At 39.4% G+C, this 23,273-nt stretch overlaps 1 protein-coding gene across 4 annotated transcripts in view; it reads left to right on the top strand.

Moving 5' to 3' along the window:
* gnas (GNAS complex locus) overlaps window positions 1-23,273 on the top strand; it is a 41,090-nt gene extending 17,817 nt beyond the window's left edge. For 3 of the 4 annotated variants that reach the window (XM_042409447.1, XM_042409448.1, XM_042409445.1), the window contains exons 2-12: window positions 2,111-2,183; window positions 8,126-8,180; window positions 8,338-8,457; window positions 13,816-13,913; window positions 18,659-18,713; window positions 18,957-19,030; window positions 19,224-19,282; window positions 19,381-19,501; window positions 20,010-20,140; window positions 20,738-20,805; window positions 20,955-23,273. In XM_042409447.1, the coding sequence (XP_042265381.1) occupies window positions 2,149-2,183; window positions 8,126-8,180; window positions 8,338-8,457; window positions 13,816-13,913; window positions 18,659-18,713; window positions 18,957-19,030; window positions 19,224-19,282; window positions 19,381-19,501; window positions 20,010-20,140; window positions 20,738-20,805; window positions 20,955-21,101 (963 nt within the window). In that variant the 5' untranslated portion in view covers window positions 2,111-2,148 and the 3' untranslated portion in view covers window positions 21,102-23,273. The remainder of the gene's footprint in view (window positions 1-2,110; window positions 2,184-8,125; window positions 8,181-8,337; window positions 8,458-13,815; window positions 13,914-18,658; window positions 18,714-18,956; window positions 19,031-19,223; window positions 19,283-19,380; window positions 19,502-20,009; window positions 20,141-20,737; window positions 20,806-20,954) is intronic. The other variant, XR_006095866.1, reaches the window with a different exon arrangement.

The raw sequence follows: 23,273 nt of genomic DNA, 5'->3' as shown, positions 1-23,273 counted from the left end.
CAGGATGTTTTTGGCATTTGTGCACTGTGTGACGGTGCAGCGAGGGAAGAGACGCGAAGATGGGAGAGAAACAGGAGAGCTGACATTGTGCCATGAGGTCATCAGTCAGATTTGAGAGCATGATGTTATGAGTTCATGGTATGCGCTGTAGCTTGCTGAGCCACCAAAATGCCCAAGTCACAGACTCTTCTACTACAAATGTCCTAATGCTTAATATTGGGATTGTCAAGAGTTTTTTTTTAAGGAATTGAATTCAAATCTTCAGGTCCTTTACTTTTTCTCAACAGATGTACAGACATGTAGGACTGTTAGTTTGAGGTCACTGGACAGATAGTGAAAATTACCCATTTTCCTCCACTGGAGAGATTCAACATGGCTGAGAATAAGTCTCCTTTCTGAGATGTCATGTCATGCCTGTGTCTTCACATCAAGTCTTAATATTGGGAGTCTGATATTTGATAATACCTCCTTTATGACTCACAAAGTTACCAGAAACTCATCAGGACTCCAGCTCAGCTGAGAGGAACACAAACCACATCATGTCCATCCAAACATGTCCTTCAGTCACTCATTGAGACTTAAAACACCAAATTATGTGTTTTCATAGATGTTAGCCAGAAACAAGCAACACTGTGTTAGAATGAGGCACGTTGTCGTACAAGGATTAAGTAAAATAATTCAGACAGGTGTTCCATAACTAAAAATGAATAAAATATCTTTTGCTCAAGGCATAGAATTTATTTGATTAAGTGTAAAGTTAGTAGTCATTGTTAATTCTTGATCTTTCTTTCAGTTGTAAACATGAAATTAAGATGAATAGACGGCATAATGAAGAAGTGTTGAAGGCCTTTGACAGGAAAGACATCAAACTGTGAAAGAGCTGCTTAAGATGTTCTCTCCGAGCAATTGTACATACTACAGGTTTGACAATACAGAGAAACAGCTATGAGTTTCGATCTTACGATGCACAAAGGCCTTTTAGGGACCTGCAGCATGGCTAGCAATGCTATATGCTACCAGTTTCTCTTAATTCCTTTTAGCTGTATCAGTTTTATTACTACTGCAATGTATTATTATGATGGGTTGTAGACTATGATTGCAGACAGCACATAAAGACATATGATGAACTTCTGAACTAGTTGTTTATCAGAAGAAAACGTGTGAGTTGAGGGATGGGACTCAAAACTTTTGAAGAGGGAAGCATTTGGGAAAGTTTGACGTTAAAAGGCAGATCCTCAAAATGGATGATGGGCAGTGAAGCCTAAATTAAATTGAATTTGATGTGGTCTCAGTCTGCTGTGAAAATCCAGCTGACACCTTTAAATGCTCACCAGTTTGGTTTTAGAGTTGTTTGTGTAATGTTGCTACATGAAGGAATCACTGTACAAGATCTTAAGCTCAAACCAGTATAACTCTGTGGAAGTACAGTAAAGCAAAAATACACATCTCACAATCAATCACACTGGTGGTCAGTTGCAGGCAGCCGTATATCGATGGTGGTTAATGAGGTTTGAATAACCTGCTGTAACAATCAACGCCACATATGAGGCACCTTGGTGGTAAATCCAACATTTCTTCCTCTGGACTGTCCCACATGCCAAATTCAGACTCCGTTTTTAGCATACTGCCTGCTAAACCTTTTTGTATTTAACACTATAGTTTCTACTTGTAAAGGGAAATGAAACCATGTTTTTACGGAAAAGGTTTAAGTCTAAACGCAGTCATTGTCACATCTCAAAATGTAATCTTGCGATTGTGATCACGGTATCTAGTGGAATAATCCAGTTTATTATTTCAGCCATGACCATGCAGCACTGTCCTTGCCTCTACTCCCAGTTTTCCCAAATAAAAAAAAAGTCAGTCGTGTATGAAATTTTCAGTTTGTTCATTGAAAGTTTCCGTTGAACATAGAAAGTCACAGCCAAAACAGCTTATGTATATCCAAATTGAAAACCTTTTCAGTTCAATTCAAATAAGGGACACTGCACAGTGGCATTTCAGACAAATGTGTACGGTCTATGTCCCAACACTGTGTGTGTGATCTTGTTTCACATGTAAACAGATCACTAATATTTCCTCGTCTCTCTCTCTCTCTCTCTTTCTCTCTCAGGAGCTGGCGAGTCAGGAAAGAGCACCATAGTGAAACAGATGAGGATCCTACATGTCAACGGCTTCAATGCAGAGTAAGTAGTAGCTGAACATGGCCGTATATCCAAAGTCGGTTTAGGTAGTATCTGCTCAGTGCACCAGACGATAGCTGCGTCCCAATTCTGGGGCTGCATCCTTTCAAGAACGTGGTACGCGATGACGTGTCCATGGAAGAGGTTGAATCTGTACTTATTCTGACCTCACAGAGGACTAATAGTGTGTTTGACATCAGTGGCAAAGTTTTACCTCAATGAAGCTGCCCCCAAAAGTCTGACAAATGGTTAATACAAGTGGTAAACTGGGGCAAGTTCCATAATACCTGTGCTCACAGTAAAAGCTGTGACATTTCATTTTATCATTTGATAAGACACTTTAAAATATTGCAGTAGGTTAATTGTACAATATAACCTCTTTTTAGCTGTAAGACCTTTGTGATTAACAACATATTAAAGCCGCAAACAAGAATAAACAGTGAGGTTTATGTCTGGCTTCCATTATTCGCACCCTGTTGTGGTGTTTGTGACATGTATTCACTAGTGACTGATGACCACCTGAACACAAATACGTGGTTAACAGGTTGTGGTCATGTGTTATTTCCGACCTTATGAGTAGACGAGGATTGGCTTCATGCTGTATTAAACAATTGGCCAGTATGTAGAGGGCTGTGGGATACTGATGGCCACAGATGATACACCAGTTGTGTCTTCCAGCAGAGGGAGGCTGCTTTTGGAAAAGCTTTTAAAGTTAGACAACCCTGTCGATCCATAATGATGTCTGTGACATGTGGACTTTGTAGGTAATGTTTGACCCTCTGCAAAAGAGGCAAAGTCAAGCCTGGACTATTGAAGTTATCTATTTAACACGGTAGAGTTGATGGACATTTGATTGTTTTGGCTGAAAGTGACTAGTGAGGTAATCCCTCTGCTGTTAGCTGACTAGCTTCATGTAAAGTGAATGGAAATACCAGTTTGCTAACTTACTCAATGTTGGAGAATATTGAATGCTAATTAAGTGGTGTGACTTAGCTTGGCTCCATGGAACTACAGGAACTACATCTCCCAATAACCTTCACTGTGGGCATGCAAAGCCTTATGGGAACTGTAGTTGTTGAAAGCTAACAATGATTGTTGTTATATCTTTCTTAAAATAACAAGGTGTTATAAGCAAGTATAGGAGTAGATGCTCATTATGCTTAGAATAGAGAAGAATATCACGTCTGTGTGTTTCAGAGAGATCAATGAAAGAAGCCGCCTGTGTCGCAGAGGCCAGCCTGGAAGTGTGGTTGCTTTCTTTAATGCTTCTTTCTGGACCTTATTGTTCCAACACCAATCTGGTGACCCAAACACAGTAAAACAAGCATCAGGAATTATTTCCAGATACTATTTTACCCCGTCATTAGCAGGAACTCAGCTTCTGCCTCTTATAATCTGAAGAAGACATTCCTCTGCCTCTGTGGATGTAAATTTAATTGATTTGTCTGTTTTTTTAGCATCCTTAATTTTGAATTCTTTAATTTATTCTCTGGAGACGTAACTCTGAACTGTTTTCTATGGAAGATTACAACTCTTGCTCTTTATGTTTTTTGCTTTTTCGTTGGTGGATCACATCCTTGACTTGTGCTCGTTTCAATAAGCAAAATGGAAAGTTTCATCTGTGTGTCAGCGACTTGCTTTGGTCTGGTGGTTGTAATGAGGATGGAAGCATCTTTGCAAGGTTAGACTAGAAAATCAGCACCTAAGGCAGACAAGAGCGTATGACCAAGCGCGTGACTCCACAACACTGAGCAGTGTGTGTGTGTGGATATGCTGTATGTCTGTATGCGTGTGCGAGTGGATCGGTGTCTTCATTAACAAGACACACAAACACATACAGCCTCACAACTTCCAGTCAGATCTGTGACATTGTTTTTGGATTATCTGGTTGATTTTTTTTTTTATTTTTTTTTTTTACTAAGCTGTGTAAGACCCTTTTGTTCCCTTTATGTGTAGTAAACTGGAGTACTCATATATATGTGGCTCCATATGTGTTTGACTCTTAGTGTGCGGTCAGATGTCACCTTCTAAGATGGTAACAATGAATCACCTTTGTTGTTTTTTTGTTTTTTTTTTGAAGATCTGTTCAAACCAAAACAACAGTCTTGCAGGCCAGTTGCTTGTGGGTCTCCACATGACAAGCATAGTAATATGTTTTAATAAGCTCGGATCCCGAGGCAGGACATAAATTTACTGATTTGGGACTGAAAGGGTTCAGTAACGCCTGTGATGAAAGATTTTGGGTGAATGGATTGAGTGTTGTGGTAACCTAAAGGTCAGAGTAATTGGCTTGTGACCGGAAGACTGCTGGTTCCATTTGCTGGCCTGATTTGGGAAAAGCAATGAATGACTGACTCAGCGCTCTCTATTCTTTGAAAAACTATGACTGAGCTGCCCTACCCTAAACCTCTGATCTAGAAGCTCTTGATGCTAATGAGAGCGATGAGACTGAGTCAAAACAGTAAAGATTGCAGAGTCGAAAGATGCTAAAATGCTCCGTAGAGCTGAGAGGAGCTGCAGTGTCGGATGATAATTCTCTACGAGTCTCTACGAGTGACCACTTTCACATACATGTAATCATGTGATCCATTATTAATGTAAAAATATTGATTAATATACACTTCATGCATAAAGTAAATTTTAATATTTGCTTTTATACATTTTCCAGACTAAAAAAGAAAAGTACTCCTCGTCTTTTTATATTCCATGCATTCTTCTTCACTGTCAAAACCTGGCGCCTACATTACCCACAATGCAACTCAGCTGTTGACAGTTCAGTCGGAAATTTAGTTGTGTTATTAATAAGTTAATTGAAAAATAATCTGTAGATGAATCGCTAGTCCTCAATCAAGAATTAACCAGCAATGCCTGAAGTGCCATTAACTGTGAATAACTTGGAATTAATTCCAGCTGTTCGTGTTTTTTAAGCAACTGTACTGACGTTTTGCACAATACACATATATTTGATTATTCACCTTAAGATTTTGCAGAAGAAATATATATCTTCACATCCTGAATTATGAGTGTATATTATGAGTTCCTGTCATCTGCTTTACATTTTCTCTGCATATATTCATCTTAACATATTACTAGACGTCATCGCTGTAACAAGTATGTTGTGTCATGTCTTCTTTTTTTCTTCCCCTCTCTCACTAACCACACACAGGCATGCAGTCGCACTCTTAAGACTGGAGAGTGCAGACACACGGCCATGTGATTTTTAATGACTATCAGGTTGAAAATGTAAAAAGGCCTTCTCAATCTGCCTCCTAACCCAATAAACTCAGTCTTAACTCCCCTTTTCTCTCTCTCTCTCTCTCTCTCTCTCTCGCTGTCTCTCTTTCTCTTGTGTTTCTTAGAGCACACTGACCTCACAGGCTTCTCAGGCTCTGTTACCATTTGCCAAAGAGTATTACACAAATGGTTTTCAAGTGTGTGTGTGTGTATTTTTCAGTCCCTGTTTTGAAGGTCATGTGATTGATGCATCAACCAGGGCTGGGCGATACCACCTGAAATCAATACCACGATTAGATTGTCACATTTACTTCGGTAACAATTAATGAAATGATATCTTATTAGATACACCTGTGCACAAGATTTTCGGTCCTCACAGTGGATCTTCTTATTAAATCTTTGCATTGACTAATAAACAGAATAATTATTTAACATATTCAGTAATTAAGAACATTTTTAGGCATTTTCAGGTATACAGCAACAGGAATATCTAAGAGAAATAAGCTGTTTCATATCTCACAAAACTAAAGCTTATACTATATTATACTAAGGTAAATAGCTTAATATTATAAACATATAGATGAATAGATTTGCATATTACTTTTCTGGCTTCTGTTATCTCAATCAGCTGGAAGTTTTAGGGAATGATGTGACATTATTCTAGCAAAGGTTTGTCTTAACAGATTGCTGCAGGTGAGACACTTTTACCGTTTCACAGCAATGTAGCTAATGTCAGCGTTGACAGCGTCGCTTATTTGGCTGCTGGTAAACAAAACTTTGCTTTGCAACTCTGCTTTAGAAGCTGTAACATTAATTTTCTGACAAACTTTAGCTCATACTAAACATTAACTGTTGCAGTCATGGCTTACTGCCAACCTGACTGCTACTGCTACTCCGCTGTTTTCTAACACTATTTACATTTAACTTTGTTTTGTGCTGTATCATGTTTACTGAAGCCAAATGTGCCCACACGATGGACATAGTATCTTCTTTCTCATTTCCACCCAGACCCAGCTGCTTTTTTCCAACATTTGAGTCGTATGTTTACCTGAGTTTGACTGGACATGCGTTGTTATTCATGTAGCTTAAAACTCTCTATTTGAACAATACTGACTTATGAAATGAACCCACAAAGCAAACACTGACTGATTGTGTACTTTTGTTGTTGTACTTCAGTGGGATAGGCAGCAGCCAATGACAGAATTTATTTATTGAACATACTGACATGACTGAAATTAGGTCGATTAGAGAGTCAGTTTCAGTAACTTTTCAATGAATTTCGCAGCCCTAGCTGCATCGACAACAGAGCAAATGTTGTGATCGATATTGATGTTGAGCCAAAATACGCTTATAAATAGCATTGCGGCAACATGGCAGCTTGGTCAAGTGTGAATGTTCGTCTGCATACGTGTATGAATTTTGTGTTTGAGTAGAAACGTGTGTGTGAGAGAAGACGTTCTCAGTATTAATCTGTTCATGTTCAGTCCTGATCAAGACTTTAGCCAACAAGTTAGAAATTCTTCTTTGTCATATTAATGTAACGTAAAGCCTGAGCTATCGAGAAAGTGTCTAACATGCTGCAGTTATTACTTTATTGGCTAGTAGGTGTTGACAATCACATCTGCATCTGCAGTTGAAAACTGCTGTTGCAATTAATGACCGAGTCTGTCTGTGTCACAGGTTAGCGTGTGTAAAACTAGTCCGACCATGTCGAAACACCTCCCCCTTGTGGGCAATCTGCAGCCTGCTAAATTTAAGTGAGTTAGAAAATACTTCTATTATAGTTCTTTACATCTAAACCTTTAATGCATCATGCAGCTTAAACCTGGACAGTAAGAGCAGTAAACACCTCATAGATTTTATCTGTCAGGTGAAGTTATAGAAGAATTGTGCAGCCTTAGTTTTCAGTAACCAAATGGATGACCTTCAAGGTGCAAATTGCACTGGTGTTAAGACACTGAAACTTTGCATTGCATGTGGTTTAGTGCTGCGGTGTCACTTGTGAAAAAGTAAAAAAAAAAGAGAAAAAAATGGCACAGAACAAAGAGGCCCATCTCGCCCTTTTGTCACTGACATACAACTATTGTACACACAATGCGCTGCGGTCCTGGGAGGCTCAAGGTGACAGATAACTGGCTCTCTGGTTGCCTTTATTAGAAACATTTCTGTCACAGAGAGTCCAAATGTCTTGTACGAACAGCTATCCTTCACAGCAGACAGACATAATTTCTCTACCACGCGTGCCAATGAAGGTCTGTTTACCCTTCCCAGATCAAAAACAAACTCGATGCAGCACACTGTTGTGTACCATGTCATGGTAACATGGAACTCCCTCCCGGTACCTTTTTTTCCTTTTAACTTCACAATAACAATATTTGCAAAATAAACAGTCGTCCTCTCTTGTGTTTAAGAGAAGAAAAGCAGTGGAGCTGTAGTGATAATGTAAGCTGTGAGTCTGCCTCGATGACAGTGAAAGTGACCAAATTTCATGTTCTTTATTGATTATAATTTTGCATATTTGACCATTCTGTCAACATTATTCATTCATTAATAATTTTTTACTGCATTAAACTGCTATTTTGGCTCCTGAATTATCAGTAACTGGATGCAGTTTTATTTCATTGTACTATTTGTGTGTCCTGTCCTACCTTAAAGTTCACGTTGATGATGATGATGATGATGATTTCACTGAACCTGTGTGTCTGTTTCAGAGAGAAGAAGCAGAAAATTCACGACATCAAGAATAATATTAAAGAAGCTATCGAGGTGAGTGACTGTGTCCATTTCATCAGCAGATGAAAACACTAAAAATGCTCTAAATGATTCTGATACGTTGATAAATTCAACTGTTGAGACGGATCATCTGTGTGTCCGTCATCCTTATTTAAATGTGTTTTCTTTGGTGTTTGTGTGTGTGTGACAGACCATAGTAACAGCTATGAGCACCCTGACACCGCCGGTGCAGTTGGCGTGTCCAGAGAACCAGCACCGGATCGAATACGTCCTCAACCTCGTCAGCCAGAAGGACTTTGACTTTCCATCTGTAAGTAGACACCACACACACACACACACACACACACACACACACACACACACACACACACACACACACACACACACACACACACAGAAATATGATTATCTTCACACCAGTTTTAAAGGAAACGTTTTTTTTTTTGCAGCTGTAGCTTTTTGTGCATGTGGTTTTGCAATGAATTGGACAATTTTAACGAACATTTCAGGTGCAGCTCTTTTTATCTTCACCTCCAAAAAGTGTAACTGTAGCTAAATTAAATTTAGGATTGGTTTAGTAACCTCTCTGATCACCTCATGTTGTTTACCCTGTTTGGCTGTTGGTGTAAAGCTGTGGCCGATATATTTGCAACAGGTGCAGGTAGGTTTGTCAGTAAATGATAGTAGATAATAGTCCCAAAATCCCAGGTGTTAATCTCTTGACACGAGCAGCAAACACTGAGCTTTGCTAATGACCTCATGGGTAATGTCTGTGTTGGGTTTAGTGTCTCAGTGGGACATTCCCATTAACTAATTGTCCATGCCAAGAGACCAAACCTCAGAGTCTCGCTGTTTATCCACAACCACCTGTGGGGCCAGACTTTATTCACTTTTAAGTGAATTAAATAGAAGCTCTAGTTCATTTTCTAGTATTTGGGAATTAATTTTGTTTAAAGTCCTGCTGTTTTGGTACTTTATGGTACTTTTTAATATGTTTTCTGTCTGTCTAAACAATTTATAAAACATAAAACTTTTATAGTAACGCCACAGGTCCTCCTTGTAGTGTACATGTTTAAGTACTCATTGGATTTCATTAATTAGGGAAAAATATGTCTTCATACCACCATACCAGTCAGGTATCACACATCGTATCCCTCTGCTGACTATTTTCAAAAACATGCCCTCTTTTAATGTTTGGATGTTTTTAATAAACTCCAGACAACCTTTAATTTCAGTTTATTTGAGTGAAGCATGAAAATCAACCTTCAGAGTCTTGAAACATGTTTGAAATAATGTTTTGGTGATCATCCATGACACAGAATATCACGTTTTTTTAAATTTAAATGATCAGATTTCAAACTATGGATGCATTTGAAAACTACACGATGATAATTGTTCACACTGATATAGAATTGATTTTCATGTTAATTGTTTTGATAGAAATACTGTTTAGAAAGGTAAACACTAACATGGTCCTTTAATGCTTCGAGGCACAGGGTTCATATTAATAGCGCCTGTGTGTTATGGGAAGATGAGTATTTCTGACTTTCCTGCTAATGAATGTATTAATTGGTGCAACAACCTAATTAGCGCCACAGCTTGTGTTTAACGTATGATGGTGATTATGTAGAGACATTAGGCGGCTGAAGAGCCTCTTGTTTCTTTCCATACAGTCATGACGACCTTCAGTAAACAGGGTCAGCTGTCCCGCAGGACCAAACTAGCACCTACACATCAACCTCGCCAAAGACGAGCCCCGCTGCCTCTGTTTCTTAGCCGAAAACACACTTGTAGCTTCCAGAAAGTTTAGCTAGAATTCAGGATTTTCTGGTTGCCCAGTTTGAAAGTTTAATGGCTATAATGTGACAGAAAGAGATGCTGTAATAGACGGAGGAAGCAAGGAGGGAAAAGGGAGGGTTGAGGAAGCATTACATCATGAAAGGAAGACTGAGGTTTTTATTTTTTTTCTTTCTTAAAGCGCATGACTGATTTATAAAAGAGTGCTCTGTTTGTAAACACATGATGAGTTTGCTGTCATGGAGAGCTACATGATGAAAGGATTTTTTTTTTTTTTTTTTTTTTTTTTTTTTTTTTACATGTAAGGGACGATGCAGATGACAAGATTTCTCTCACTAACGTCGCAAATAAAGACACATTTACCAGGTTCAGTGGCAATTCGAAGGATGTGAAGTTTTATTCGTGATCCCCTTGAAATTAGAACTGAATCTTAGACTGAATGTACGTCTCAAGAACATCTTAACAAAAGAGGTAAAAGGGAGAAAGATTATAGATTTTTTTTTTTTTTATAACTTTTCATAGATATAACTTTTTCTACATCAGTGTAATTGTAGAGATACAGGAGAGACTTGCATGTGGTCTTTTAAACAACTAAACTATTTGAAAGTGAAAATGAAGGCAAATCAAATTGTATACTGTAAAGATATTTTAGATTTTTTTGGCTACGTTCCTCTTTGGCAACAACATATGTACTGAGTCACACGCACACATTTTTACAGTGCAGTGAATAATTGACCTTCTGGATATACTGACTGTTATTCCCGCTTCCAAGTAAGTGTTTTAGATAACTGGGTTACACTGGAAGTTTGTAAGACATGATGACAAATGATACGGAAAAAAAAAGTCCAGGTTGGGAAGAAAAATCCTTTAAGAAATGTGAATAAAAAGCTACTTATGGAAGATAATGATCCTGTTTTATTCCAAAGTCAGGAAAAATAGAAGATAGAGAGCAGCACACGTGTGTTTGAGTCAAGTGATCGTCTTTACCAGATACATTGATTTATTAATTAATTTATTTACACTCTCATTCTGAGTGATTTATGTTAGCAGCAGACAGCAGACGACCACTCAGCGACACTTTATTAAGACACGTCAGCTGTTATGGGAATCAAATCTGTGATTTTTCTCTACAGGATGATGCTCTCTTTAAGCGCTAAGTCACCCTGCCGTCCAAGGAATTCCACTCATGCTGAGCTGTTGGGAAGCAATTATTTGTTTACGCTTGCTGTTGGCTTTTCTTGTTTGGTTGGTTGACTTGTTTATGGCGAGCACGGCATAGTTTCCAAGTTATAAAACAGGATGGCGAAAGTGTATTCTTGCTTTCATCGGGATCTGCCTGACAGAGAGAGACAGCAGCGATGCCAGTCGTGTGTGTGTGTGTGTGTAAAGGGAGAGGTGTGTGTCAGGACTGTGACATTGCTAATTTATCTGGTTGTTTTTATGCTTTACTAAGCAGTGGATAACTTCCTACATATGATTACACATAGCAAATTGATCTATTCCGTTATAAACCGATGTAATTGAAAGAATGTGTGTGTGTGCGTCACGTGCGTGTGTGTGTGTTTTGTAAGAGTGAGACAGACAGGCGTCTGTGTATTACCGCTCTGATTTAGAAAGCAGCCTGTGCTCGGCCTGCATTAAGACAGTTCATTGACACGGCAACCAAAAAGCTCCTGTCAAAGGTGCAGTGTGTAGAATTTAGAGGCATCTAGCAGAACAGATTTGAGAGAAATTTAAAATAATATTCATAAGTATGTTTTAATTAGTGTATAATCACCTGAAAATAAGAATCGTTGTGTTTTCGTCACCTTAGAATGAGCCCTTTATGTCTACATAGGGAGCGGGTCCTCTTCCACGGAGGCCGCCATGTTGCACCGCCATGTTTCTACAGTAGCCCTGAATGGACAAACCAAACACTGGCTCTAGAGAGGGACTTTTGTGTGTTTCTTGACTTTCATGGCCATCGTAGGTTCTCCTACAAGCTTGGAAGGGGAGGCTGAAGGGTATTCGGTTGGTTGCAATCTGCAACCTCACCGCTAGATGCCACTAAATCCTGCACACTGGTCCTTTAAGTCACTTAAACCGCCCCCATACATACAAAACACACCGCTGAGTCCCACATTAGTCTGTTCCTCATTTCTATCTGCACCTTCACATCAACACACCTGGTACGTCAACCCCAGTTTTGACAAGTAGGACCTGGATTTAATGCTGCAACTTTTTATTATGTCAAATATTTCGGAACTTTATTGTCCACGTGTTCGATTAATCAGTCGATTTACAGTCGTAAGAAACAAAGATAAGCAAACCTTCATATTCGAGAAACTGGAAAATGGTTTGCATTTTTGTTTGATAAATTACTTAAATGTTAAATCAATATCTGTTTTTTCCCAACATCAGACTTTAAAAAGTTAGAGAAAGAGAAACATCTGCACTGTATAGATGACGTTCTAATGGGGAACGTTGAACACCTCCTGAGCACAAGTTGAACCGTGTCTGGACAGGTTTGGATCGGATAGAGAAGGTCAAATAATGTAATAGGCGTCATTCAGTGATATTTTTAATCCTGTGTGGAATCATGTTGTGTATTTTTGTGGACGTGATATTCGCAAGACAAATAATCCAGTTTTTGAGTGAACTGACATGTCCTCTGTCCAGAAGGACGTCCAGGCTTTATGCCAATTACAAATAGTTCATGTAGTATTTTTGACATGTTGACACGTTGCTGTGAAGGAAGTGTTTTGACTTGGAGTTATGAAGTTGTTGAGCTGGCTCCTCTATACAGTAAATTCCCCAAACATATGACCCAAAAAATGACTGTTGCCTGGATATCAACATCAAAACCTTTTGGGAACCAATGAAAACGTGTTATAGACTGTCAAATATTGGAGGTTATTTACTTATTCTTTGATCAGATATTCCTTGAGCTGAATTAGAAATCTTTGCTTATTTTGTCATGTATTTGTTAAGACAAAGTTCTTGCACTGCTGCTCATGTTAAGACTAATGCTCACAGATGTTTGGTTCAGGTATCATATTGGCACCACTATCAAAGGATACACAGGCCATGTGTTGCCCTGTAATCCTCCTCACACCTGTGAAAGGCTGTAGACTGGACATGCATTTCAAAACATGATCTATATATAAACTGTATATAAAGATTGAATAGTTTGGGGTTATAACTGTGTCCTTTATTGCCATTATGTATTCAGGGGAGATGTTATGATAACTTTTATAAGTTACTAGTGTGTTTTCAGCTACTTTCTAACATCCTTGAAATGAAATCAGAGGACGTCTGTTGTTCAGTCAGTGAAGTGGTTAGTCCATCCATGGTGCCTGTGTACAGTGAGGAGCCTCTCTCTCCCTCCGCCCCTATTTACATTTACAGACATGTACACAGGCATCGCCCAGGCACAACGTACACTGCATGTGGTGTCAACAGAAACGCCAAGCGCCCGCTGCCCTCACACACTCGCCATGGACGACAGACAACCCCGTCCTAGTTTCTGTCTTCTGTCACAGCCGTCATACTAGGTGTAATATGCACAGTAAATAATACAGAATGTCTCCTTTCTTTGATTCAGCAGATCAACTGTTGGTTGACCCAATTTAATCAAGCAAAGGTCGCCGATTTTTACTGTACTAAAAATACTTCGTGTAACTGAACTTTTCCACTGCCGTTAGGTCAAACTGAGCGTGTGTTTTGTAATCCCATTTTAAACAGGTTTCAGCTTGGTAAACATACACAAACACGTACATTTCCCCAGTTATCCCACTGAGCAGCAACGTCAAATCGTGTACTTTTCTGACTTTTTTCCCAATCCAGTTTTTTTTTTTTTTTTAATTTCATGTATTTGTCTGTCCCTCCTCAGGAGTTTTACGATCATGCGAAGACACTGTGGCTGGACGAGGGGGTCAAAGCGTGCTACGAGAGATCCAACGAGTACCAGCTAATCGACTGTGCACAATAGTAAGTAACCACCTGCCAGTCCAGCTTCATGGTGAATTTTACACTGACATTTATTGGGTGGCACACAATAAATGGACGCACCTGCTGTACCATTAAATACAATATAACAGCCTTACAAAAAAATCTCTTGACGTTTTGATGTTTCTGATCTTCAACTCTGGTAGTTTTTGATGTTGATAGTAGTGGTGTAATATTAGATTTAGAGTTGCTGCTAATTATTATTTTCATTTTTTATTTATCTGGCAATTCTTTTCTCAATAAATAAATAGTTTTGTCTATAAAATGTCAGAAAAAGGATAAAAAAAAATGCAAATTATGCAAATCAAGGTTTGCTAAAGCCTCGGTGATGTCATCAGTTAGCTTGTTTTGTCCAAATCCAAAATATACTCAGGTAACTTTCACATAAGACAAAGAAAAGGCCTCACAATGAATCCATTATTAAATAGCTGCTGAGTGATTTCTATCAAAATCACCCGACCAGGGCTTCCAGTTGTCCCAGTAGCCTACTGGTTAAGACACTTAACAAACCACCATAATAGCATGTCAATCTGAAAAACAACCAGTCATCTAATAAAATAATCATAATTTCAGCTCTATATTAAAAAACTGATAATTCAGTGTAAACAGTATTTCTCGTGGTGCAGATTAAAGGCCTCAGAATCACAGTTTTCACAAGTTGGCACAAAAACTATTGAATCAGTTTTGGTAACAAGAGTTTTCAGGAGACGTAAGTCCTATTCTATAATATGGAAAATACCTCCCTAAAGTACGTAGCAACTAACCGTTATTTTCATTATTTAAAATGTCAGAAAATGGTGAAAAATGTTGATCACTGTTTCCCAAAACCCAATGTGACGTCTGCAAGATATTCAGAAACCAGAAAATATTCACATTTTAAAAACTGTCATCAGAGAATTTGGACTCTAAACAATTAATTGATTCTCAAAATAGTTGGCGATTTAATTTAATTGTTGGCAATTAATCGACTAATCGTTGCAGCTCTGCTCGTAAGACAGACTATTAAACTATTTAAATAATTGGTGTTATATGAGTTCAGAAATATTAATGTTCATCTAAACTAATAAGTTGTGGTTTTTATGACCGTACACTGTTTTTTTAGTTTAAAATTTAACGTTTCTTTATCATGTGATTTTTTTTTTTTGTCCTTTATATATTTTAATGTGAAGAACTGTTTATAAATAAAGTTTCTTCTTCTTACTATTATTAATGTTGAACATTCACAGAACAGTAACTTAACGTTCGGTTACACCTGCAGTTAGTTTTTCTTGCTCCAAACCATAGTGGCAAAATGTACTTTGTTGCATTTTTTATTTGGTTTGTTTTGGTTCACACTGCCAGATTACAAATGAACCATGACAAACAGCGTCACATGGGCTCAGGACATCATGGTGGCTCTGTGATTTTTAAAGTAGCTTCATACCAGGAAGTGCAGCTCCCTCTGGTCAGTGTGGAGACTTCACCACAGCAGGACTCATACTGACTGGGTGAAAGGTTGCAGTATTGACAAACATACACAGACTATGCTTACTATTTTTATATATTTGTTGATGGCAGCTATTTTTTAAATGATTTGAAACAATCATCAGTTGTAGCTTTCATGTGGAGGGGGATCATCCCTGATTCTGATCCCTGTAACTTCATCTAAACGTGACAGACTTCATGTCATTAAGCACAAACAGGCTGGATTTTCCATTCATGAGAATCGTCTGGCTGTCGCATGTCAACATCTGTAATATTTTAAGGTCATTTCTTGGAAGAGATTTGGATTGAACACTGTAGGGGAAAAAGGACGAGCATATTTTGGTGTTTCTCTCGTCTAAACAACTTAACCAAATCATTCTACTGTTTGAGTGAAATACTGCAAACATGCCTGATGTGAACTCGACATGGCTCTACTGTAATGCGTCCTGTAACCAACAAAATGCTCATAATAGTGTACAATTCATGTACAGTCATTAAGATTTTGCTCTTCGGTAACATCTAGTGGCAGCTGTAGGATACTGCGTCAGACTTTGTGCCCGTTAGGTAACTGACTTCAGAGATGTGATAACGTTTTCTACTCAGTGTATAAACTGACAGACGCATAGAAAACTCTGACATCAGTGTCGTCTTTGCTCGTCTCACCAGTATTTTACTCCGAATCAGAAGGCCATACACACGTGTTTGCATCAGTATTGATGTTTCGTAGATTCCAGCTGACTTTTATATGCAAAGAGCCGCTAAACTGTTTCTTTATTGACGTTCATGTACAACATCTCACTCACAAACGATGTCAGAAACAGTTGCAGATACAGTACGTCGCTGCGCTCTCATTATCTAAACCCAGAACTACCACCTGTCCTTTAGACTTTTGCTCAGTGATCCTCTCTGCCTCCCTTTCCCACAGCGTCTTTTACACTTTATATCACCAAAACACCATCTTCTCATTGTCATATCAAAATGATAAACATGTATTTTCTTATAGATTTAATAAATGCGATGTAGCCCAGTTTTCATCAGCTGACAGTTTATTGCAACATCCAGTTATCTTCTCCAAAGCAAAAGCAGTTACAGAGACTGAAGAGAGAAAATTGTAGTTAAATATTTTTTTATGTAACAGCAGCAGTTTGCAGTGTTTGGGAGCAAACATGGCCGAGGCTGAGTCATCTACAGACCAGAGGATGTTTAAAGGAGGAGGAGGGGTGATGTTTGTGGAGGATACCTTCGCTGCTCGGCTCTGGACTACGAGCCCGAAGCCTCAGCTGTTTTTTACTAAATACATCAGTCTTAGTGAATATTATGTGCGTTTAATTTAACACTTGAAGTCGATTTGCTCCTCTAAAAGTTTTACCCTCCCCTTGTGTTTCTCCCTCAGGTGTTTGAGATGGTACGGTCCTGTCTTTTTGTTCCCTCCCTCTTCTTGCTCACACATCCAGAACAAAAACACAAGCTCATCCTGCTCTTCTTCTTCTCCTCCTCCTCCTCCTCCTCCTCCTCCTCCTCCTCCTCCTCTGTCTTCCTTCTCTCCATCTCTGTCTGTCTCTTTTCTTTTTTTTTTTTTTCTGGAGCTACTCCAGCCGCACTAGATTGGGAGCTGATAGACTATTAATAGCGCCTGTGGTTGGGTCTCCATGGTAACCGTGCTGGAGGCCAGGGCGCTGGGGAGCTATTTTTGAAATCTGCTCTGTAATGTCAGACAGACGCCACTACCTTTCATTCTCTGTCTCTCTTTCTGTTTCTTCTCTCTCTCTCACGTTCACTCTCATCTCTCTGCTGTTTCTGCTTCCAGCACGTCGTCCTCACATCAAGTCTCTCCATCTGTCTTTTCTCTCTCTATCATCTCTGTTTCCGTCCGTTTCTCTTTGATTCACAGGAATACACAGATTAGAGACACTTGTTGTTGTGAGACGAGAAGTTTACCGCTCGTCTTCTTTTCCTGTTATGTGTTTAGAGATGATGCAAACTAACGTGAGAGTAAATAATCAAACCAGCATTTCAGAAAGTTTGTGCCTCCAAACGGCTGAAAACTTTTTGAAACTGTTTAAACTTCAATACCAAGAATTTTCTAAATTATATATTTATATGAAGAGATGGCAGCAGACTGCACACATCAGGATTATTTTTGACTTAATCTGTGACGTTTTAAAGACATTAAAAGGTGAAAAGATCTAATGTTGAGAGTCCAAACTTTCTGTGGACTAAAAGACACTTTTTATTTGATCTGTTGCAGGGTTTGAACAAAGGGTTGCTAAATGTTTTTTCTTGCGTGATGACTTGTTAAGGGTCAATTTCACTCTGAATTATAACCATTTATGAGACAATAACACCTAAATGTTTCAATTATGTCGATAATCCTCTGAAACTTTGTTTCTGCCGACCACCATGAAGTCTATTTATTTGGGTTCCCTGTTACCAGCACGACAGCTGCTCCTCCTGGGGTCCTTAGAGAAAAGAAATAATAGCACTACTAAAATAATTTCACTTGATAATGTGAATCAGAAGTAAGAAACTAGTGTGTGAGTAAGTATCTTGTTTGTTACATTGGCTTCATGTCATATTGATCAGTCATCTGCAGTTCAGAAAAAGTTTGAAGGTTTTTTCCCACAGAAAATGTTTTCCTACGTGTGTCAGGAGATTTTAAATCGTGGCCCACCTCCCGTTTAATTACTGCAGGACTAATGAAGTGTTAATAATAAAATAATGCAAAGTGTTTATAGTATAAATTACAGCATTAGAGCAGGGTTTTTTTCATGTGCATAACAGAACCTGAAAGAGCACTACTTTACTGATAAAATGATCTATTAGCTATTGATAAAAGTTCTACCACTTTGGCATTTTGGACACATCTTCCATGCTTCTCATGCTGTGTGTCTCCTGCTTTTTGTGTTGCTGATCACTTCCAAGTGTGTTTATTTCTCTACGGCTCGTCCACTGATGCCTTGAAGGTCAAACACTCGGCGATATGATTTATGTTGGTCCAGTGGAGAGTTTCAGTCACATTGTCAAAACGTTGTGTTAAAGCTTTTCAAATAATATGTCTCGGCTAAGTTAAAATGTTTTCATTCCTGTTTCTAAATGCTGTATGAGGGAACATTTTATTTAACGTTCTATTAAACACACATGATGCTTTTTTAAAATGTTGTTACAGGTTGTTAAAGAGAAGAGAAATCAAAGAGTCGTGTTTTAGTTTTTTGTCATTGTTCTCCACCACTAACATTACCCCTTCTCACCTTTTGTCTCTTCAGCTTTCTAGACAAGATTGAAATTGTGAAGCAGAGTGACTACACTCCCACAGATCAGGTGGGTGAATCTCTGCTACCGTAAAGTGATCGTTTTTACCCAAGCTGTGAAGCTCAGACATGTGGGCCTAAAATAAAAAACATCCCATGTCCCAGTTCCTTAAAGTTTTTCACCCTGATCTAGAAAATAAGTTCAGGACGCTATACTTGCTCCAGATTTAGTGCTGAAAGTATTTAAAATCATATAGAATATCTTCATGATCTTAACAACCTTTTTTGTCACAATTTCTTTTATTTTCACCAGGATTTGCTGCGGTGCAGAGTACTGACTTCAGGGATCTTCGAGACAAGATTCCAAGTGGACAAAGTTAATTTCCAGTAAGTAAAAATGTAAAGAGAAGGAGGAATAAAACTCATCTGCTCAGGAACTGTGCAGATTTCTTATAAAACTGACTCAAAGTTTGTATTAAAACGTACTATGAAGGCGTACTGAAGCATAGATGTACCGTTTGTCCACATGATGGCAGTATTTCACCCATGAACCTTAATGTCTCTTGTCTGATTTATACAGTATGTTCGATGTCGGCGGTCAAAGAGACGAACGCCGGAAATGGATCCAGTGCTTTAATGGTAACTGACTCTTTCTGCTTCCTCTCACTTCACTCGGCTCTTTTTTTTTTCTTTCTCTCGCTGTGTCTGATTTTTTGCTGACCCTCTCTCACCCTCAGACGTAACGGCCATCATCTTCGTGGTGGCCAGTAGCAGTTACAACATGGTGATCAGAGAGGACAATCAGACCAACCGTTTACAGGAGGCCCTCAACCTCTTCAAGAACATCTGGAACAACAGGTGAGGAGAAGCAGATGTCTGTTGGCCTCTTTGTTTTCTGTCACTTATTAGAAGTAAACAAGATGGACCAGGAACCAGGAACTTAATTTCAGGGTCCCCCCCCCCCCCAATTTTGTTATTGCAGACAGATCATAGTTATTGACACACCCAGGTAACATTGCTGGGAAACTTCATGAACTGCTTTTTCTCTTGAAAGATTGCATAACCGTGTTATTTACAAGTTCCAGCAGCGTGTAAGCAAACTATTGTTGCAGAAAGGTGGAAAACTACCAAGATCTTTTACAGCGTGTCTCATATCATGACAAACATGGACGTCACTGAGTTTCATGCCTCAGTCAAAATGTATTTGCTGACATTATTTTTGTTCTAATACTGAATCCAGTAAGTTTATTTTCTCCTTTAAAGTACTGTTTTCAGTCGTGGAAATGTTTTCTGCAGGAACCACTCAGACACAGTTTGACGGCTCAGTGTATCTGATCTTAATTCAGAGTGTTTTATTCTCCTTCAGGTGGCTGCGGACCATTTCTGTCATCTTGTTCCTAAATAAACAGGACCTGCTAGCGGAGAAGGTGCTGGCAGGAAAGTCTAAAATCGAGGAATACTTTCCTGAATTTGCTCGCTACACCACACCTGACGATGGTGAGCAGTCATGCTGCAGCTTTATCCACATACCGATACTTTGACCTCTTGTAATAATTGTTTGTAAAGTAGGGTGACCAGACATCCCAAACTGTTCTCAAACAGTCCCAGCTGAAAACAGGTCTGAAAAATACCAAGATGTCCCAGTTTTCCACCACCTGTGCCAAATATATCCCAGTTTTTAAAAAAAAAAATCTGTTTCCTGAGCTTGCAGAAACATCCCTGTGCTTTCATGGGGATACACCAACTACTACAGTGATATTTCAGCTTTTAGTGTAAAGTAAAGTATTTTTTCTTTGTGACTGTGTGAGTTAATATGCACAAACTCGTGACTGGTGATTCCTCTAAAAAAAAAAAAAAAACTACATGTGAGGGACGGTGCATTTAGTGCCGGTGACCACAAGAGGTCATCTTTGATATACACTTGGGAGATCAATCTGGTCACACACACAAATGTCTACTTGCTGACTAATAAATGAAAAAAAGCCAGTTTCCATCCTTATTGCTTTAAGATCACCTCATGTTTGAATAGTTGTCACTTTAAGGATTATGTATCATGTAGCAGTTGGTCTCATTAGCTTCTCTCTCATCTTCCAGCGACACCAGAGCCTGGAGAAGATCCACGTGTTACAAGGGCAAAGTATTTCATAAGAGATGAATTCCTGGTGAGTTTGGTCTGCTTGTGTGTTTTATACTGTGAGAGCTATATATAACATGACCAAGAATGTGTTTGTTTACTGTATATTTTTTGAAGTATCAATTATCTGTGTTAGTTTGTGATTTATTTTTCACCTTTTCCTTTCTCCATCTACAGAGGATCAGCACAGCGAGCGGGGACGGGAGGCACTACTGTTACCCCCACTTCACCTGCGCCGTCGACACGGAAAACATCCGCCGCGTCTTCAACGACTGTCGAGACATCATCCAGAGGATGCACCTGAGGCAGTACGAGCTGTTGTGATGGGAGAGGAAAAGGTGTTCGGCCCAAAAAAAAAAAAACGCAAAAACAGATCGGACTATGAAACACCCTGAACCCTGAGTCTCTGAACTCCCCCTCTTCCACAGAGGTGTGTGAGCTCTTGTGAAGGCCAAAACACTCACACACATAAACACACACATACACACACTTACAGTAAACAGCCTGAAGCCAGAACTTCCCCCGATGCAAACTCCCTACCTGTAGTAGACGGAGATCTTTTGACGGATGAAGGGTTTAAGGGGGGTAACACATGAACGGACTCTGATCTCCACCACTTTCAGCCATACTCCCAGCCTCCTCGCCTCTCGGACATCATGTATCGTCTCCCCCCTCCCCCCTGTACACGTAACCTTCACCTTCCCAAAGTCTGGACTGTATCTCCTGCAGTGAGGAGGGTTCGAGCTGCGGTTGAGATTGAGGTTGAGATTGAAGTGCGATTTGGAAAGAGATGACTGTTGAATCACTGCAAATAGAGAATAAACATGTCACAACAGATCAGCTGAACACTGTATCTAACGAAAACACAAGCACTGTGCTCAGGACTCGACGCCAATCCTTCCTATCACTTAACACACATCCAGAAATACAACAACCACAGGAATCTGCTTGCACACAGAAACGTATCACACCTGCTTTTTACTGGACTGCAACAACCGGGGCGGATCCGGAAATGTACTGATCCGCCTACTGTAGCAGCAGCCGACAAGCGACCTGTTCACTGAGCTGTCGGTTGATTTTTTTTGTTTTGTTTTTTTGTCCGTCACAGTGCTTTGAGATTAAACAGACTGAGCGACTGCGCAGCTGAGCCCCGAGGAGCAGTGTTACCACGTCGACGGACTAAAACGGACCAGGGGTGTGTTGTGATCAGCCAGGCTGCAGGGGAGGTGGGGCAGGTTCACAACAAACAGGACAGAGCCGACTCCGATGTGAATTTCTCTGCTGGAGTTTGGACATGAGAGGGACGACGACGGTCCCTCGACTCCTCCGCAGAACTGTTTTGCCACCTGACTTTGCCTTGTTGGTAGTGGAGCAAAACGTTAGGAGGAAATATTGAGTTTAAAACAAGAAAAAAAGAAAAAAAAAATAATGCCAACTTTTATGGAGCTTAACAAACGGAGGGCAAAAAGCATCCTTCTACAGTACAGTACCATATAAGTTAAAGAGAACTCTCATCTTGTCATGATTGACCCTGTTTTACTGTCTCCACAGCTGTTTTTGTCTGTGTAGACTTTTGTGCCATTGTGCCCTGTGCGCTTTCTTTATCTTTACTCTTTCTGTCTCTGTCATTCTCTCCCTCTTCTCTCTCCTCTGCCGATTCTACTCACTCTCCGTCTCTTTCTCTCTCTTCCTCCTTCACTCCTCCACCACCTTCCCATCCGCACTTTTACTTTACTGGCAGTGCTCTTTTTGTTGTTTTTTTTTTAAAAATAAAATAAAATATAATAATCCTGGACTTTAAAAAGAAAAAAAGGAAGAAGATGACAACAACAAACGGGACGCTTATTTGTTTTTGTTTTTTTTCACTCATGTGGTCAAACAACCTGCTAGCACCTCCCTCCATCTTCCCTCTTCTCTCCTCCCTCCTCCCCGACCTCTCGCTCCTCTGTATGTCTGTCTTTACTTTACTGCTGAACTATTATTCTTGTACAGACTGTAAAATGTATTATTTTGTACAACTTTATTGAAAAAAATAACTTTTAGAAGATCCCTGTGCCTTGATCACGACTGTACGTGTGTAATGAGCTAAAGTGGGTGTCATACTGCGCTGTATAGCTTGGCCAATCCCCTCCTAACTCTCTGCCTCCCTCGCCACTTCCTTCTCTTTCTTTATCCCCCTCTTTCTCTCTCTCTCTATCTCTCTTTATCTGTCTGTCTCTCGCTCTCTCTCCTCTGTCCTCTCTCTCTCTCTGTCTCTCTCTCTAGGCTGGAGGACAACCATTCGTAGCTTTTGTAGTTTTATTTCTCTCCCCTATCCTCCCATTCTCTCTTTATGATTTAAATGTCTATTTTTGGATCCATATACCCCAAAAAGATAAATATATGAAATGTATATGGGTTTTAAAAAAAAGTATTTTATTAGAAATCAAATGAACCTTGACAAATTGTACACTTGATAGTGTGCGTATTGCTATAACTTAAATCCTTTCAACTGAA

This window comes from Thunnus maccoyii, chromosome 4 (genome assembly GCF_910596095.1).
Source record: "Thunnus maccoyii chromosome 4, fThuMac1.1, whole genome shotgun sequence".
NCBI lineage: Eukaryota > Metazoa > Chordata > Actinopteri > Scombriformes > Scombridae > Thunnus > Thunnus maccoyii.
The sequence above is the reverse complement of the archived record's forward strand: the minus strand, read 5'-3'. Positions and strand labels throughout refer to the sequence as shown.